This window comes from Urtica dioica, chromosome 5, assembly GCF_054948205.1.
Source record: "Urtica dioica subsp. dioica isolate 48M chromosome 5, U.dioica_male_clone48M_v1_H2, whole genome shotgun sequence".
NCBI lineage: Eukaryota > Viridiplantae > Streptophyta > Magnoliopsida > Rosales > Urticaceae > Urtica > Urtica dioica.
The window spans coordinates 42,531,465-42,552,156 of NC_142760.1; the positions used below are offsets into that span (position 1 = coordinate 42,531,465).

Here is a 20,692-nt window from a genome sequence, read left to right on the forward strand (position 1 = left end):
GTTGAAGCAGAAGTTTCATCTTCAGTCGTTGAGATGACCGCTTCTCTGGGGATTTTCTCTTCCCAGGGGATTTCGCCATTTCAACTCGTTTAGGTTTTTTCAAATTTTTTTTATTTTTCCCTTCTTTATTCGGAATTATAAAAATTAATAAAAAGAAGAATTCCAAAAAGAATGAAGAGAAAGAAATTGAAATTACACATAACACCCTGGACTGGTTTGATTTAACTGACGTCCGGACTAAATAATAGACGGAAGGACATTAGTGATACCAACACAAAGACTGAGGAGAAAACATCGAGTTTTAAAACTTTGAGGAGTTTATTTCGATAACCATCATAGTTTAGGGGGCAATTCTGTCTTTTATTCTTTCTTTTATCAATAGTATAGCAAATTGTACGTGGACGACATTAAAAGTATTTCAGCAATTTAAAACTATTGTACGTGGACGACAAAGCAATTTGAGGGTTTTACTTTTTATATTGTATCGATATACAAAACTTTGATATTCGTCCAAATTAGATGTAGTGCTAGAAAACCGATAATCCTTACCGTAAAAAATAATCCTTTACGTTGAAGTTTGAAAGTTATATACAATGATGCAATATATAAAACAAGATTGGAAATAATAAAAAAAATATTACGTGTTTATAATTATAGTCTTAAGAGAATTAATTGGCTATTAGTTCATGTGTAAGCATGCTAGGCAACGCATAGTTAATGTTTCAGTCTTTGGCACAAACTATTGACAAAATTTCGCATGTAATATGGAATACAATGGAGAAGTGACGAGGCAAATCTCATGAAGCATTATTTATATGAGAAATTATGTCGTTTACCTAGATTTAATAACGTATCAATTAAAACTAGATTCGATAATGTTTCAGATATAAACATCGGTTTAGTTTAGTAATTCAGATCAAAATGCTATTTATTTTCGATTCTTCTTTTTTGTTCTTTTCATTTTGAAGTTCATTTTCATTTTCACTTTCTTTCATCTATCACACATTTTTCTCTTTTTCATTTCTAAAAATTTCACACTCCCATTTAAAATCTATTTATAAACTAAAAACTAAAATTTTCTTGTGTTTTTGCGTTTTCATATAGATTTCTTATTTGTTATACGCATGTTCAGTATTAGTTGAAGAACTTCATCCGATTTCATCACAAAAGAGAATGTTGGATATCGAATTTCATTGGTCAATTTTTTTTTTTTTTTTGGTGATGAATTCCAATGATATTCAATTTGTTTTTCAAAAAAATTCTATCATACATAAAAAAAATATTCAACAACAAAAGAAACTTTTTTGTTCAAAATGGAGTTTAAATGACAGTAAGCTTTGAAAGTGAAAATAAAGATAGAAAATGAGTTACATGAAAAATCAAGCCTTACGAGGCCACGTCCCACGGGACCCAATCCTACGGGATCAAGCCTTACGAGGTCACGTCCCACGGGACCCAATCCTACGGGATCAAGCCTTACGAGGCCACGTCCCACGGGACCTAATCCTACGGGATCAAGCCTTACGAGGCCACGTCCCACGGGACCCAATCCTACGGGATCAAGTCTTATGAGGTCACGTCCAACGGGACCCAATCCTAAGAGATCAAGCCTTACGAGGTCACGTCCAACGGGACCCAATCCTACGGGATCAAGTCTTACGAGGCCACGTCCCACGGGATCCAATCTTACGGGATCAAGCCTTACAAGGCCACGTCCCACGGGACCCAATCCTACGGGATTAGCCTTAGAGGCCACGTCCCACGGGACTTAATCCTACGAGATCAACCCCACGGGGTTAGCCTTACGAGGCCACGTGCGACAGGACTCAGTCCTACGGGATCAACCCCACGGGGTTAGCCTTACGAGTCCACGTCCCACGAGACTCAATCCTACGAGATTAGTCTTATGGGTCATGTCTCACGAGACTTAAATTTTGCAAAGTCACGTCCCATTAGACGTACCGCTACAAGATACGTATCTAATTCATAAGACCAAACGGTCCAAAATATCAACGACGAAGCTCTCGGGGAATTTAAATTAAATTTCTCGCACGACAAGTCGCTCAAGAAACTGGGGGTTAATGTTATGCCGTTATTTTCACATGGTGTAAATAACACCCCGAGAGCAAAAAAACGAAACATCAAGCCCATACACAAGGCCCAAGTCTACAAGCAAATTCACGCGCCAAGCTCCGAGTCAACTCTCATGAAATGTCTTTCAAAAGACTCTCAAAGAATGTTTTCAAGCTAGACTTCTTGACAAATCTTCAAGACAAAACCACAAAAATGACCACCCGGCCGCCCAAAAAAGAAGACCATCCGGTCATCTTCACTCGGCCAAAATTACCCGGTTGTCTTCACTCGGTCAAGATCACCCGGTTGTCTTCACTCGGTCAAGATCACCCGGTCGTCTTCACTCGGCCAAAATCACCCGGTCGTCTTCACTCGGTCAAGATCACCCGGTCGTCTTCACTCGGCCAATATCACCCGGTCATCTTCACCCGGCCAAGACCACCCGATCATCTTCACTCGGCCAAGACCACCCGGCCATCTTCACTCGGCCAAAATCACCCGGTTATCTTCACTAGGTCAAGATCACCCGGTCGTCTTCACTCGGCCAAGATCACCCGGTCGTCTTCACTCGGCCAAGACCACCTGTCCGTCTTCACTCGGCCAAGACCACCCGGCCATCTCTACCACCTAATCAAGTACATTTAACCAAACTCCTTGGTCCCTATAAATACCCCATTCATTCACAACACAAAGTAAGTTTATCTCAACTTGTCAAAACTCTACAAAAATCATACTTCAACTCTTTCTCTCTCTAGAAAACTAGAGACGAGTACAAATCGTTCACCAAGAACACAATACAACACGACTAATGTTGAGCATCGGAGAACGCGCCGAGGGAAAACCCTCCGCGTCCCTCTAGATTCACGTTTTCTTGTGGTTCGGTGAAAGTGCAAGGATTCGAAGACCCGGAGACTCGAAGATCCGAAGACCCGGACACTAGAAGATCCGATGAACACGAAGAACACGAACACGTGAGAAACACGAAGAACGTGGAAGATTCAAAGGGTTGAAGACTCAAAGAAGCAAAGACTCGAGAACTCAACGAAAAACACGAAAGATCCCAAGATCCGAAAATTCAAGGACTCGGAAACCCGAAGATCCGAATAACACAAACACGACGAGAAGAGAAGAACTTCACCAAACCCAACCTACGTGCGGTCATAGGGTCCGGCCCTAGATCGAACCACGGACGGTTCTTAGTGCTAATCCAAAAACGCGATTAACACGAAGTATTACAAAAGTGGACTTAATTACAAGTTTTGGGCGTTTCACTTCTACGTTTTCATCTCGTAGTCTGCTCTCTTATATTTTTAATGATCTTCTCTTTAGGGTAATGTTCACAAAGAGATTGAATTTAATGCTTATATATTACTAACACAGTCCTACTGATATTACATATAACACTAATGTTAGAATGCATGAAGAATATTTAATTTCAAGAACAGTTAGGCCAACTTAATTTATCAATAATTTTGATACAACTCATAACGGCTGAATATTAAATTGGAAAATGTGTGAATATTTTCATATTTTGTGTGGAAAGCTTCATATTTGCCATTAAATGTTAGTATCGATGGGTATCATGACTTAAGTCAACCAATGCAGTATGAACTCTACGGAAAACGGGATTCATTGTTACACTAGGTATAATTTTATGAAAAATGCTATGTCCCATCATCATCTTTGGGGGAGTGAATCGTCTTGGCTAACGATTTGAAGCTCAACGCCGCCTTAGAAACGTCAAGATTAAATTTCCACACATGAACCTCAGGAAGTGTTTCCTCCAATTTGCTAAGAAACGTGTCCAATGTTCGAAGCCATTCCAGAGAACATTCCTTCGACATGAAGTTATGGTTCCGTGTGGGGTCAGAAAACCATGTACATTACATCGCATGTAAAACAGAGCTCCTTTCCAGTGAGCCACCAAGATAAGGATGCTGGTTCAGATTTTGAATCGCTAGTTTTGAATACAAAATTCCTTAATGAATTTGAATGTTATGTATACGTGATGATTTAATTTATTACATAATGATGTTTATAATTAATTTAAGTGTATAGTTTATTCACTTAAACGCACGCATAGGTTAGAGTAAACGTGGCTTAACGGGAGTTACCGCGCCTCCCGTCCCGCCCCCGCCCGGACTCCCGTTAATTCGCCGAACGGGAGTCGGGCGGAGGCGGTAAATGTCTAACGGGATCCGCGGATCCCGTTAGGCATTAAAAAAAAAAAAAATTTAAAAAAAGAATTTAATAAATAAAATGAAAGGATTAAAGTGAAAAGATTTGGAATAAGTGGGTAGAAATGAAAAATATGAATGTTGTTAAATAATTAAAAATGGGTAAAAAAAACAATAAAGAAGAATGTGAAATTAAAAATGGGCCTCCTAAAAAACCTCACCGACCCCTAAAAATGTGCGACGGCGAGGAAAAAGAGCACCCCTTTCCTCGTTAAATGTTTGAAAATGTATCCCGGACAAGGGCCGGGATATCCCTTTGTTATACACGATACTTTAACCATTTATGTTTACGTTTGCAAAATCAACTTCAAAATCGTCTAGAATATCGAAGCACATGAATGTTTCTTGTGCTCGATTTCGATGTTGAATCCAATCTTTTCCGCACGTCAATGCGTCGACCATCTCCGGTTTCAGGCTGCATCTTCTGCCATGATAAAATATAAGCGTATGAGACTAAAAACGAGAGAAATTGAGAGAATTCGATATTGAAATTGTGAGAGAGTTGAGAGAAATTGAGAGAATTCGAGATGATGTGAGAGAGAGTTGTGAGAAAAATGAATGAATTAGGGGGGTATTTATAGATTTTTGAGATAAGTGGGTAAAAAATTGAATTTTTTTTTTTCACCCGAGCCCCCAACGACTCTATTTCCAACGGCCATATCCTCAACGACTCTATTTTTTCGGCCGTTGGATCTTTGATCCAACGGCCGAGATCAAAAGGCAACGGCCATATTGGCTAGCGGGACTAACGGGACTCCCGTTTCCCGTTAAGCACAGTAACGGTAGCGGGAGTCCCGTCCGTTTCCAGTAACGGGAGTCCCGCTCCCGTTACTGTGCCTAACGGTAGCGGGGATTCCGTCCCGTCCCGCTACCGTTAGGCCAGGTTTAGGTTAGAGCTAGCCAAGGAGCAGAGGGGTGTATGCCCTTGAACTTTTAAGAATTAATGTTAACAAGTTTTACATATTTACCATAATTTGTTTTAGTCAAAAGTAAATGACTGTTTCATATATACAGCTCATGAATAATTTGTTTTCTTACAAACCCATTGTAAAACATAGAATAACTTATATAATCAAATTTATTCCCCTAACAGCAAGTCCTGGCTAAACCACTAATTAAATGCATGAATATTAAAATGTTATTTACGCATTGGTTTTTTCAAATTGTAACATAATTCATCTATTGGTATATTCTGTAGCCTAACCAAATCAACAATTCGTGAGGATGACAAAGTGGTGGTGAGGAATGTGTTGTAGGAGAAAGCAAGAAGAGAAAAAGAGGAAACACCCACAAAACCCAACCCATTATCGACGAACGAGAGGACTATGGATGATGAGATGCTTTAAATCCACAATAAATAAATAAAACATTTGGAAATTGTATGTGATATAGAGGTTCTTGTGTTTACTTTAAAATCAAGAAGGAAAAAAAAAGGACTTGAAAGACTTTATGGAAAATTGTATTGCGTGGCTAGTTAGTGTTGTAAAATGTTGGGCCACGTCATGCACAAAGACTTCTATTTTCAACCATGCATTCGTCAATATTAAATGGTGTGAGTGTGACCACTGGCGGACCCAGAATTCTTTTTGAAGGGGGGTCAAAAAAAAAAATTTGACTGTAAAGTAAAAAAAAATAATTTGAAAATAACACTTGTGCTCATTGGTCTATTATTTCTCTATTCAAGTAAGTATTATTTCTCTGAGATCTATTAGCATTGTCAGTCCTAATGTGGTTTTCATGGACTTTTGCAGAGATGACGAAGAAGAGAGGCGCACCCGCTGTGGTTCCGAGCAGTCCCAAGCGCCATCGTCCGTCTAAATGTTTGTGTACGTTTAATTATCTGCAATTATTCACAGTAGAGTTAAGACTCGTTCTCAGAGGATTCTGTGTCCTCTGCTCCTCTTATTGTAAGTAATAAATCTGCAATATCTTGAATATCAATTAAAATACTTCGCCTTGTTTTCTAAGCTAGATATTTGTTATTATTTTTTTTTCAACATTTGGAAGACAGAATGCATAGTTCTTTATAAAAATAAAAATAATAATAAATAAACCTTATAAAACAAGAGGGCATTGATAAGCACATCGTAGAAAAAGGAAATAAGAAAAGGGGAAGTTGCTAGAGAATAATAGAGTGTATTTCAGAGAAGATAAATATGAGGTTCCTTCGAATGATTTGAACATGGTAAGTCCTTTGTGCGACGATTCCGAGTTTATTATACTTCACTGTCTCAAAAATCAAGAAAAAAAAATTATCTATATATTTTTTTTCAATTTCTAGAAATATGCTTGATATTAAATATTTTTAAAAAAATTACATTTAAGACTTAAACGTCACACAATTTTCTGCCACATTTTCTTTCTTTTGTTTTTTTGCACAAAGTTCATGAGTATGTTTTTCCTCTATTTTGCTCAGCCTTTGAGCATTTCCTCTGTTTTTGTTGCGCTCATTCGAATTTGTTTATCGACCTAGATCTTTTTTTTTTTTTTTTGAGGAAAATATTAGAATTTTCACTACTGGAAAATAGCTAGTTCAGCACAATGAGAAGGATAGTCCTTCCAATTTCTGTGTGCTCCATATTTAAAACCAAAAACAGCAAAATTATAATGTGTGCATCAAACAAGTTCAGAGGGGTTAATTTGTAAATTTTTTAGGTAAAGAAAAAACTAAGTTAAATGCTATACTGGCTCCGTTCATAGCAAGAAGGTATCTCTAATCAAATTTATGCTATACTGGAGAAGATTGCTCACACCAAGTACTTCCCTTTGAGAAAGAGTACAAATGAATAAATGAAACCAGTGAATACTTAATGGATTCAAAGAGTAAAAAGATCCCATTAATACGGTAAACAAAGATTTGTTTTTTAAATTAAAAAAAAAAGACGTAAAGCACTAACTAAAAATAAGAAACTTAATGAATTCACAATTTGGCACTCAAAAGCTTCATTCAATCCTGTTCCGTAGGATTTTTTGTTACAAACGATTTAGAACATATTTGATGTAGATATTGTTCAAGTTTTGTTTGTTAGTTAATAAACACAAGTCAATCCGTTTATGTTTGTTAAATAATTGGGTTTTTATTTGTTTACAGAAAAAAATGGTTAATCATTTGTTATACTTTGTATAAAAAATAATAAAAAATAAAAACTTAGCTTGCGTTATAAATTATCGTATTTTTGTTTTGTAATAATCAGTTTTTGTCTGTGTGTTTAATGTATATTGTAAAGACTTGAGAGGAAAACGAAAAGTTGCTATTCGCTTCCGTTGAGATATTTTAATGATAAACTGCAATTCTCATCCAATCGAAAAAAATGGCTGGTTATCGATTACAAGGTGACGAAAGATCTGCAGAGACTTAAGCACAAAGACTTTTATTCAGCAATGGAAATTTGTATTCTCATGTCCGTTTCACAACTTGATAGGAAAAACAAAAAAGAAAAAGAAAAACATCGTTATTGTGTTAACTTGACTGGGTCAATAACCGCGAAGAAGTAGTTTCATATTTTTATTGACAATGAAATAAATTTGGCGCTATTAGTTTATAACACAGTCCCACTGGTACATATAACACATACAGTCCTCTGATATTTCAATTTGGGCCAGCTTGAAGAAAATTACAGTTCTTATTTAATATTGTCCTAGAACAGTTGGGCCAACTTGATTTATCAATAATTTAAAAATAATCCATAAAAGCTAAATTTTGAATTGGAAAATATATAGAGCAATATGTCAAGATTTTTGTGTTGTGTGATTTGACTTTAACCTATACAACTTTATGCATTGATAATACGTGTATCTGTAAATATTATCGCTGAATTTTGAAGAAATTTGAAAAGCCAATTTATTAATTTTGAAGGACATTTTGAAAATTCAATGGAATTTCATACGAATTGCGAAATTCTGTTTTTCATCGTGATTTTTTTTCTTAAATTATGTTGAATTTCATAACAGTTAATACAAGTGTTTGCTCATCCAAGCTTAGGGTTTTGGTTTACTTGGATTACTATGCTAAGAGTGTATATTTCAGAGGAGATAACATTTTTAAAGAGGTTCCTTCGTAGCTCTGTTTTTGTTGCGCTCATTCGAATTTGTTTGTCGACCTAGATCTTTTTCTTTTTTTTATTTTTATTTTTTTTTTAGGAAAAGATTAGAACTTTTCACTACTGGAAAATAGCTAGCTCAGCGCAATGAGACTTGGTAGTGTTTACTTTTCGAATCCAAGGAAAATATGGCTCCGTTTGGAACCTGGAAAATATGAGGGAAAGGAAAATGGAAATCTCTCCTATTTTACTCAGCGAACTCTTCTCCTCTATTTATAGGGGTCTTTTGGTCAAGTACGTGGAGTGATCAGTCTCACGTTCTCGACGATTTAAAGAGTAACCGTTCCCATGACGTGCGTAATGGGTGGGTATTCCTCGCCATGAGACGGGAGAGTCACGAGACGGACATGAGAGACGTACTCGGCGAGACAACGAGCCACAAGACGGACAGGAGACGTACTCAGCGAGACAACGAGGCGGCGAGCCACGAGACGGACATGAGAGATGCAGTACTCAGTGACACAACGAGCCACGAGATGGGCAAGTCTCCGACGGACCACTCGGATTCAAGCGTCACAAATTTAATTTTGTTAATAAGTCTTTCTACTATTTGTTGTTTTTCTTCATCAAGTATTTTGATGTTCCTGCTCATGAACTTTGTTGTTCTTTGTTTTGTATTTCTTATAAAACTGCTTAATCTTCAAAATAATTATATGAGTTGAAATAGAAACACATTAAGTTGACGTTAAATCGTTCAATGGAACGGAGAAACATACATTTGAGACCTGATGATTAACTCAGGAAAAAAAAAAAAAAAAAAAAACTTTGAAGGCTATAATAAGAAACGGAAAATAATGGCACCGTACATTGAGTCATAATGTCATTAATGTTGACACTCTTAGATATAAGACTGATAGTAAGTACTAGAGTATTTATTCCTTACAAAAGATAGCACTTAAATAAAGCTCAGAGAACAAAATAGAGGTGAATCCGATCATATATTACAGGAAAATAACAGAAAAACAAGTACAGAATGATCTCCAAACAAATGCAGAACTCACAACACTACTTCTCGTGCTCTTTCCTATACGTAGATAAAAATTAAAAAAAATATATATATAAGAGTTAGGATCTGAAAGTAGATATATATATATCAAAGAAAAAATTATTGAAAAGCATACCTTATTTCCTCTGCTTTATAATTTCTGCTAGAGATTTGCAGTGCCGTCGTCTAACGATCCTTTTTCGAAGCCAATAATCGAATCTTCTGCTGAAGAACACCGTGTACCCAGCGGATACTCCGATTCCAAGACCCGCTCCGTATCCAATCATTGCAAATAACTTCCACGTTAGCGTTCCATTTACGCTTTGTTCGTCATCGTCACCGTTAACCTTTTGTTTGCCTTCCTCTTCACTGTTGCACGGCTTCGTCAAAGGAAATCCGCACAGCCCCAAGTTTCCGTTGTAGGTATCGTTGCTGAATGTGTCGAATTGTGTTCCTCGAGGAATTTCTCCATTCAAATTGTTGTCAGACAGATTTAGGAACCCCAGCTGATTCAGGTTCGAGGCCAGTTGTTGCGGGATCTCTCCGACGAGCTCGTTGAATGAGAGGTCTAACCATTCGAGATTACTCAAATCTCCCAACGAGGGTGGGATCGGACCGACGAGATTGTTGCGAGAGAAATTGAGGCCTTTGAGCGAATCCAGCTTCCCGATCGTTTTCGGAATCGCACCCGTGAATCCATTTCTTGAAAAATCAATCGTTGTGAACAAGGTTTGGATTTTCTCCAGCTCGATGTAGTTTCCTTTCATTGACACCGCCACAGAGTCTTGATAATAGGCATACCTACCAATCAAACTATTTTGGTTATCCAAGTACTCCAACTTATTTGCATGCGCACCGATCATTGCCTTGAAATTCTCAAAATATTTTGCTGGCAAGACACCCACAAACATGTTGTTGGAGAGATCCATGATTCTCAAACTCTGAAAAGGAAAGCTACTCTTGGGATTCTTTATTGCACCATGAAATCTGTTAGACCTCAATACAAGAACTCGTAGCTCTGGAAGAGACTCCACGAACTGAGGAAAAATGCCATTTAGTTCGTTGTTTCCGACATCTAGAACTTCCAGAGTCTTGGAGTTAAGCAAAGATCGTGGCAGCGGGCCTTCCAATTTGTTTCCGTTGAGGTTTAGCGTTCTCAAAGAGCTTCCAATTGAAAACGCTGAAGGAATAATGCCATCAAACTTGTTCATTCTCAAATCCAAAACTGACAAAGAGTTGCTGAAATTTCCAAGGCACGGAAGGATATTGCCGTTGAAGCTGTTGTTTGACAGGTCGACAACTTCGAGAAAATTGTGGTTGCAGATCAGAGATGATATTCCTCCACTCAATTGATTGTTGGATGCAAAAAATGCAAGTGTAGACTGAGGCAGAGTCGGAAGATGGCCTTGAAGCCGATTAGATCGGAGGTCAATGTAATCGAAGCTATAATTCAGTGGAGGAATTGGGCTTATGTGTGTCAATGAGTTGTAAGAAAGATTCAGACTACCACTCCCATATGGATCTTTGGAGAGATTCCACAACCATGAGGGAATACTCCCTTCAATTTTGTTTTGGGAAAGGTCTAGATTTATTAATCCCTCTAAGCTTTTCAGACCGTTTGGGAACTGAGAAATATTGCAAGAAGACAAAATCAAATATGCAAGAGTATTTGACTTCAAGACAGTGTAGTTAGAATGGGGGATGGAAATAACAGATAATAAGCTATTAAAAGAAAGGTCCAGATTATCAAGTTTTCTAAGCTCTAAAAAATGTTCCAATATCACGACACCACTCAGTTTATTGTTCCCTAGATCCAAGGCCTCTAGATTTGGAAGGGAATATAACCAAGTGGGTATTGTTCCATAAAGAAGGTTGTTGTTTAAAATCAAGAATCGTAAATTCAATGGAAGAGGTCCCAAGAGTTGATGAGTTGAAGAGTCACATAGAAAAGCTTTTTTAGTTGATGAGTTGCTACAGAGATAGGGTAGTTGGCCTTCAAGTTTGCTGTATGAAAGATCTAACCTAATGATTTTACTGCTGAAGCATGGAAAGGTTATATCTAATCCTATGTTGGAAAGCCTCAAAACGGTGAGTTGACTGGTCCAATTTTGTTTATGGAATGAAACAGTGAGACTTGGGCTATCTGCTAATGAGAGATATGTAAGGTTTGGCAGCTGAAAAATATGTTCTGGAAATCTCCCTTTGAGTTCGTTGGAATCAAGATCCACATATGTAAGAGAAGTTGAGAGGTTCATGAAAGAGAAATTGGGTAAGACGTCAAACATGTTGACATCAAATAACAATAACTCTGAGAGAGAAGTTAGGTTCGTCAGGATTCGTTTCAAGCTACTGGTCTCGGCTCTTAACTCATAATATTGACCGAAAAGAGAACCGATTTCAAGTCTGAGCAAGTTAGACAAGTGAGCAAGTTCTGGAGGAATATGGCCATTGAAATTGGAATCTACGAGGGAAAGATAAAGCAAGCTGGGAAACCTACCAAAGTTGGGTGAGATTGAAGATCCTTTGAAATCATTTCTCTCGAGATTGAGAGATCGGAGATGAGTGAGAGAGAAAAGGCTGCTGTTGGAGTCCATGACACCTTCTAGCCCTCTGAGGTCGAGACCAACGACGTGACCAGTCACATCGTCGCACGTGACTCCACTCCAATTGCAACAATCTTTGCTCATATTCCATGATCCAACGCTGTACGAATTTGTGATAATATGAAAAGAGTTTTTGAAAGTGAGCAAAGAAGTGTTATCATGAGGATGACAGAGTATTGGCGAAGAATTTGTTGAAGAAGGATTAAGGAATAAGAGAAACAGAGGAATCACACACAAAACCCAACCCATTATCTGATCTGAGTAGTGATGAGATGAGATATTATTGTATGAGGTTTTATTTTATCACATTCGAAGATGCAGCTTATATATAAGTTCGCCCAATAAATATCGATTATTTGGGGCATATTCGTAATTCTCAGATACACTCGTACCAAATTACATCCGCAATAAATTAAATAAATTGGGACAAGCGACGAAATAACTTTGTTCTAACGGATTACATCCGCAATAAATTAATATTTAAAGAACAAATTATTGAAATGCCCCCTGAACTATGATCCGAGTCTACAATTGCCCCCTCATAAAAAAAAAGTGATCGTCTGTTTACTTTTAATTCTTATTTTGTGTCGAAAACGGTCATTCCGTCTAATTTTCTCTCATCCTGTTATGTTTTGAGGGTAATATAGTAAACGGAGTGATTTCATTTCTTTATTTTATTTTCATTGATTTCATTTCTTTATTTTATTTTCATTAGATTTACTGAGACGAGGTCCGCTCGTGGGCCCACCCGCAGACCACCGTGGCTGTCCACGTGGCGGTCGCGGCCGCGGTGGCGCGCCGGATTCGCCTAACTGTTCATGGCAGTGGCGGCGAGATTCCGGTGCCGGAGACCGGAGTTCTTCTTCTTTATCGTGACAAAATCATGCGTAAAGATTTGATCCTCGACAGCAAAAGCTAAAGTAGTTTCAGTTGTGTATTATACAAGAAAAGCATGTAAATATCAGTGGAATTAGTTGAGAGATTTGGTTACATATGAATCACACCGCTCTAAAAATTTACAACACGTGAATAAAAAGAAAACATAAAACTTTATTCAATCCAAAGAAGAAGAAAAAAGTCAATGTATTGTTTTTGTGTGTGTCGATCAGAGCTTGCTGGAGTGTTTTCCGAACAGCGAGTGTCTACCTTCAGCGATAAGCTCTACCTTCACCGAAGTCCCTGAATACCCTCCTGTTCGTCCCAAAAGCCTTCCCGTGATCTCCAACTCATCCTGCCATTTTCCCAATCTAAATAAATCCTAAAATAAACAAATAAAAAGGTCATTGAGAGATAATGAGAAAGAACATCCGTCAAGGTAAGCAGAGGAGAGGAATGAGATCGACATATCGACCGAGACACTCATCGGAAGCCCCTCCGCGTGGGTCAACGCGCCCCCGACCTCGTCCACCAGATTCGCGATCGCTCCCGAAGCCAATTTCCCGTTCCTGTCATGTTCCAATCAATATAATTAGCAACGGAGATTCGCCGACCGAATTTGGGGATTTCGCTTACGGTGAGTCGAGGAGGGACTTTGAAGGCGCAGACGACGAGTCCGGGCTCGACTCGGCCGACTCGGATGCCTCTCAGCGCGAAGTCCTCGTAGAAGCTCCGTACACCGCCAAGGTCGCCGCCGTGATGACGTGGCGGAGGAACAGCGATTTTCGAGACGAGCTCCGAGTCTTGTTTGCTTAGTACTAGGAATTCCTTTGCCTTGTCTATTGGATTGTGCTTCACCATCGGCTTTGAAGTTTGATCTATGTGCTTCTGTGATCTTCTGCTTCGAGGCGAAGAAAAAGTTCTTTAGATCCAGGAAGTTTTTTTTCTTTTTTTTATGATAAGTTCATTAAGGAGATTTTAGACATTACACTAAGAAATAAGCTTACGTGGCAAAAAACCCGAGCAAAAACAGAACAGAATAAGAGAAAAATAGACAGAATGACTGTTTTTGACACAAAATAAGAATTAAAGGTAAACAGACGATCACTTTTTTTATGAGGGGGTAATTGTGGACTCGGGTCATAGTTCAGAGGGCATTCCAGTAATTTGTTCTAAATTAAATAAACTGGGACCAACGACAAAATAACTTTGGTCGGGACTATAGAAATAAATTTATAATTGCAATTAATCCGGAGTTTTACAAAAGTGGACTTAATTACAAGTTTTGTGCATTTCACTTCTACGTTTTAATCTCGTAGTCTGTTCTCTTATATTTTAATTGTCTTCTCTTTAGGCTGATGTTCACAATGAAATTGAATTTAATGTTTTTAGTTTACTTTTACAGTCTTACTGATATTACATATATCACTAATAGTGCTCTCTGTAGTTTCAATTTGGGCAGCTAATGTTAAAATGCATGAACAATTACAGTTCGTATTTAATTTCGAAATACGAGAACAGTTAGGCCAACTTAGTTTATCAATAATCTTGATACAACTCATAACGGCTGAATATTAAATTGGAAAATGTGTGAATATTTTCAAATTTTTGTGTGGAAAGTTTCATATTTCGTGTGAATATTAAATGTTAGTATCGATCCGCATCATGACTTAAGTCAACAAATGCAGTATGAACACTACGGAAAATGGGTTTCATTGTTATCTGATCTTATACTTAATGCAATAATAATAATCGTGTTTGTTACACTATGGCTGAACTTTTAAAATGCCGATTTACAATTTTATATGAACATTTTTTAAATTTTAATGGAAATTCGAAACAAGTTCAGAATTTTTTTTCTACTAATTATTTTATAAAATTATGTTGAATGTCTGAAAATTTTGAAATTTTTTCTCTTTGGATGATCAAAATTTAATCTAACAGTATGAGACCTATAATAAAATTAATCATCTTATTTTTTTTTTATAAATATGTTATTAATTAGTAAATTTTATGTGTTTCTGAAACGAAATTATAGTAAAATAATACTTTCCTTATAGAGCATTGTAGCGAAATAGCCAAAATGAAACTATGAAATTTGTTTTTAGCCTATGTTTCACAACTTTTAGGGAAATAGCCAACATGATTATGTGGCAATAATTAAGGTCTTATTTACCCTTATTTATTAATAAATTCGTCATTTTCTCTCTCCTATTTTTTTCCTACACTTTTTTTTACATAAAACTTCAAAAAACCATATCTATCTCATATGAACTCGAAATTGAGTGATTCCAAATCCTACGGATTCGTGACGCCGAGATCTTCAAAAATAGATCCATTATGTTTGATGAAAAATAATGTTTAATACCATAGATGTAGAAAAATCTACCTTAAATATGGAAATAACGTAAATTTTTTGAAATTATAAAAAAAATGGAAATGTAAATATGATGCATTAAACATAATTTTTCATCAAACACATTGGGTCTATTTTGAAGATCTCGACGCCACGAATTTGTAGGATTTGAAATCACTCAATTTCGAGTTCGTATGAGAAAGATACGAATTTTTGAAGTTTTGATGCAAAAAAAATTGTTTGAAAAAAATAGGAGAGAGAAAGTGACGAATTTATTAATAAATAAGGGCAAATCAGACCTTAATTATTGTCACATAAGCCATTTGGCTATATCCCTAAAAATTGTCGAACATAGACTAGATCTCAAACCTAATGTTATAGGTGGCCTAGTTACTTAGAAAACTCTTCCTGTTTCATTTTGAAACTCTATATACTATGATAAAACTCACAATCTACATTTTTTTTTTCTTTTATTGCTATATTGGGCTGATTTGACTATTTATTTTTTTTACAAAGGGTCATTTGGTTGCATAAACATGTGATAAGCATGAAAGAGAAGTGTGAATAAAATCAAACAAATAATAAATACAAAAATATGTTACCGATGTACGTCTATTTATTTTACATCTTATTAATTATTGTGTATTTATGATTAATTTTTTTTTAATTGTATAATCTATTCTTCATTTTGTATACACAACAAAACTAGTTACCTAACATTATCAAGTTCCTTTTTTTTTTATATATATCTATAACATTATAAATCTATATTAGTTTTAGCCCTCATTACACGATAATTCATGACTTCGTCCCCGCTTGCTTGTGTTTACTTTTCAAATCCAGAAGAAAAAAAAAGACTAGACTGTCTAGTGAATGTTCTATCAGCATTGAATAAATATGTTGGACCACATCGCTAAGTATCCCTAAAGACTTCTATGCAATGATGCATTTGTCGATAATAAACAAAGTGACATCTATAATTTAATTTCTATGTTAGTCAAGATATAGACTTGTTTATGTTTACTTTTCAAACCCAGAAAAGACTCAAGACTTGATGGAAAAATGTATTGGCTGACTAGTGAATGTACTATATCAGCAATCATGTAGAAATTTCATTACTTGATATTTGGTGTCATATCAGTTTAACAACTTGATAATGCCATACGACGACAATATTGTCCGTAAGTTACCTATGAGTACAACTAAATTTATGTTGGTCACAGACTTGCTTGTGTTTACTTTTAAAATCCGAAAAACTTCATGGAAAATTGTTTTGGCTGGTTACTAACCGTTCAATAAGGATTATTATCACTTGGACCACATCTTTAACTTGATGATTACATTGCGATTAAAAACTTCGTTCTGAACTAGACGTTTCAATACTTGCTTGTGTTGATTTCTTTGGCCAGCTCAGCTAAGACCAACGACTTCATAATTTTTTTTATTAATTGTCATGTCAGTTTCACAAGTTGATAAAAGAAAGATGAAGAAAAAAACATCGTTATTGTGTAAACTTGACTGCGTCTATAAGACTATAACCACAATAAATAAGGAAGTATTTCATATTGTTTTTATTTTTATATACAAAATAAAGATATTATGTGTGTTTTAATATCATCATTAATACCACAACACAAAAGGTTGCACGCGTCAAATATAATTTAGAACTGAGCCCAGCTCTAAAATTTTTGAGGCTAAAGCAAATTTATTTTTATAAGTTTTTAAATTTTATTTACACTATTTAGTATATTCAGGCCAAAATAATATATATTTTAAACTTAAAATATATTAAATTTAGATATTTTTCTACATAATTTAAACCTAAAATATATTAAATTTAGATATAAACGTTTATTTAGAGGATACGTAAAGCAATTGCTTGAATTCCCTAGAGATCGAGTTGGACTTAAGTAGAGCAAAGACCAACTTTAGATTCCGAGTAAAAACAAAAGACTAACTTTATTAATTTAAATTTCAATGTACTTGAAGTTATACTTTATGCAATAATAATATGCGTGTTGCATTACGTTATGGCTGGATTTCGGAGAAATTTAAAATGCTGGATTACAGTTTTTGAAGAACATTTTTGTTTTATTCATGAAGGAATTTCGGCACAAATTGAGAAATTTTTTTTCTCTATTTGGTTTTAAAAATTATGTTGAATGTCCGAAAGTTTTGAATGTTTTTTTTTTTGTGGATGATCAAAATTTAATCTAACAGTATGAGACCTATAATTAATTTATCTGTTAGTCTACTCTAGATAGACTTGCTTGTGTTTACTTTTCAAATCCATAGAAAGAAAAAAAAAGACTAAGACTTAATGGAAGATTGTATTGACGTGACGTTTAGTGAGTGTTGTATCAGCAATGAATAAAAATGTTGAACCACATCACTAATTTGTCAATATTATTCAGTGTGAGATCTATTAATTTCTATGTTAGTCAACATAGAGACTTGTTTGTGTTTACTTTTCGAACCCAGAAAAGACGAAAGACTTGAATGTACTATTAGCAATTTCTATGTTAGTCAAGACAGACTTGCTCGTGTTTACTTTTCATATCTTAAAAAGACTAAAGAGTTGATGAAAAATTATTTTGGCTGGTTAGTGAGCGTTCAATCAGGATGAATAATATATATATCACACATCTTTAATTAGTGTTTTTTTTTCTCATTATTCAATATGAGCCATTTATTCTAAAACTATTAACAGTAATGTCATGAAAAACAATTGTTTAATAACATTTTATCATATAACATTTTGTCAATAAAATATCGTTAATGTAGTTTTTTTTTCATGACAATGGGAGGGATATGTACAAAAAGACAACATGTGAAAATACAAATATATCCTCTCAATAATTTGGTCGAAATTCATTAATACAAATATATAAAGGGCGGACTAAGTAACTAGCCCAAACAGCCCATACTTTAAAATTATATTTAAGAAAATAACCAATTTGTTAGAATAACATTTCAATATTCCAATAATACCCTTAAGGTTCAATATTATTAACTAACAGAGTAAATAATATTAACCGTAACAAGAAAAATAGTAAATCTCATTAACGGTAACACAAAAATAATAAATTTTATTAACCGTAACAAAAACAACATTAAATCTTATTTACCACAACAAGAACAACTAGAAATCTTATTAACCGCAATAAGAACAACAGTAAATCTGTGTTTTCATCGGAGTTTCAAACGGCGAAATCACAGTCTTAGCTTCCGATTCGAATGCCGCCGTTAACTGGATCACCTCCAACGTCGCTCCATTCTCCGACGAAATCTCGCTTGTCTCTGTCGGAAACAAGGTATTGACATTCGGCAATGAAACTCTCAAATCTCAGCTTTTTCCAGCGATTTCAAGACTGGACTTGCAAGACCTTCAAACGGTCGGATCATTGCAGCCGCAGGACTCGCTGATATTCGAGACCATTTTCGGTGAAGGATCGTCACAGTTAATTTGATTAACCTTCACAGTTAATCTAATTAACTATCAGAGTTAATGCGCATAAGTGGACTTGCGACCTTCGAACGGTCGGATCGGCGCAACCGCGTGACTCGCCGATGTTCAAAACCGTTTTCGAAAGAAGTTCGTCACAGTTATTCGGATTAACTGTGACAGTTAATTGGATTAATTGTGGTAGTTAATCCGCGTGACAGTTAATCAGATTAACTGTGATAGTTAATCGGATTAACTCTTGCCGAACTGGAGTTTCAAGAGACACAGAACCGATCTTGGCTTTTCTTATACCGGCCTCGCTTTTTAATATTCCTATTTCTCTACGATCATCGCCAAAAATCGGCGGTGCTTGATCGCCATCAGAGCTATCGTAGGCAAGTCGCGAATCGTCGACAGAGGCGGCGGCACGGAGGCGGAGGCAGAGGGAACAACTATAGTGTTGGTGGAGCCGTGGAGCTTGGAGATCGAGCCTTCGATCCGGCTATGGAGACGGAGGTGCTTGAAGCTCAGGCCTCCCATGGACTAGTGAGCCTCAGAGGCACAAGAAAGGAGAGGAACCACCATTTCGGAAGCAGAAGAAGGATTAGGGTTAGAGTTTTTGGGAGTTTGATTGTTAATGATCTGTCAAGGAAGAAGATGACTTGAATTGGAGAGAGACACGATTGTTTAGATAGTTTAGAGAGAAATTGGGGTAAAGGGTATTTTTGGAATTCAATTGAAGTTGGCCATTATGTTAAATATATTAATATTTTGGCTAGAATTTTTACTTCCCCTTTTAGATTCGGCTAGCTGTTAACAAATCTCATATATAAATTGGCTACGTAAGCCACCTAAGCTATAGGAATTGTAAATTAGCCAACCTTTGGTAAATACTTTGTAAATAGCCAACTTGCATACGTGGCAGCTCATTAACTACCTTTTTTTACATGTTTGGCTGGATTAAATAAGTCTTTTACTAATCTGTTAATAAGTTAACTTGGCTATTTACAAGAAATTAACGAAAGGTGGGCTATATCTCAATTCACTATAACCGTGTGGCTATATAACTTAATAACTGCGTAACGTTACCATGGGATTTTGTGAAATATCATCAAGCCGTCAATTTTCTTTTTCAGTCATTAAAAAATGTAAATTAGTCAGGATTTATGCTTTTTGCATGGTAAAATATAATGATAAAATTGATTCATGCATGCTATATATATATTTCACATCTTGATCACAGAGTCGGGGGTTAGTTATTTGACACTGAAATTACAAGCACAAAAAGTGAATTTTGAACAAACTCGGGAATATATATATATTTGTTAGCTTCCCATCAAAATAAAGAAAAGACCCAATTTAAGGTAGATATTTTTTTTTATCGAAACTTAAGGTAGATCATTACGTTCAACTTGATTACACTTAAAAAGAACAGAGAAGAATCGGCAAATCCTCTGGTCCATTCAGATCATATTATATAAAAATAGAAAGAAGAAAAAAAAGTGCATCTTCAAACAAATGTAGAACTCGCAGCACCACTTCTCGTGCTCATTCCTGGGTAGAAAAAAAAGGGAAAAAAAAGAGTTAGAATGTGAACAACTTGATAATGCCTACGACGACAATATTGTCCATAACTTACATGTGAGTATAACTAAATTTATGTTGGTCACACACTTGCTTGTGTTTACTTTTCAAATCCGAAAAACTTCATGGAAAGTTGTTTTGGCTAGTTAATGACCGTTCAATAAGGATTAATATCACTTGGGCCACATCTTTAACGTGTTGATTACATGGTGATTAAAAACTCCATTCAGAACTAGACGTTCCAATACTTGCTTGTGTTGATTTTTTGGCCAGCTCAGAGACCAACGACTTCATGGAAAATTGTATTGTCACGTCAGTTTCACAAGTTGATAGTAGAAAGATGAAAAAAGTATTTCATATTGTTTGTAGAGCAGTGTAGCAAAATAGTCAAAACGAAACTATGAAATTTGTTTTTAGCCTACGTTTCATAATT

General features: G+C 35.9%; 2 protein-coding genes across 2 annotated transcripts; both read right to left on the bottom strand.

Moving 5' to 3' along the window:
- Positions 1–9,183: 9,183 nt before the first annotated feature.
- On the bottom strand, positions 9,184–12,260 carry LOC149398712 (receptor-like protein 7). The gene is made up of 2 exons (XM_089614647.1): positions 9,532–12,260; positions 9,184–9,434 (listed from the first exon to the last, which is right to left on the bottom strand). Exon 1 carries the CDS (start codon positions 12,245–12,247, stop codon positions 9,533–9,535), a length of 2,715 nt encoding a protein of 904 aa, XP_089470773.1. The 5' UTR covers positions 12,248–12,260; the 3' UTR covers positions 9,184–9,434; position 9,532.
- An 843-nt stretch (positions 12,261–13,103) lies between these two features.
- On the bottom strand, positions 13,104–13,790 carry LOC149398713 (uncharacterized). Its single transcript, XM_089615711.1, has 3 exons — positions 13,512–13,790; positions 13,308–13,449; positions 13,104–13,229 (listed from the first exon to the last, which is right to left on the bottom strand). Exons 1-3 carry the CDS (start codon positions 13,733–13,735, stop codon positions 13,104–13,106), a joined length of 492 nt encoding a protein of 163 aa, XP_089471837.1. The 5' UTR covers positions 13,736–13,790.
- Between the last annotated feature and the right edge of the window lie 6,902 nt (positions 13,791–20,692).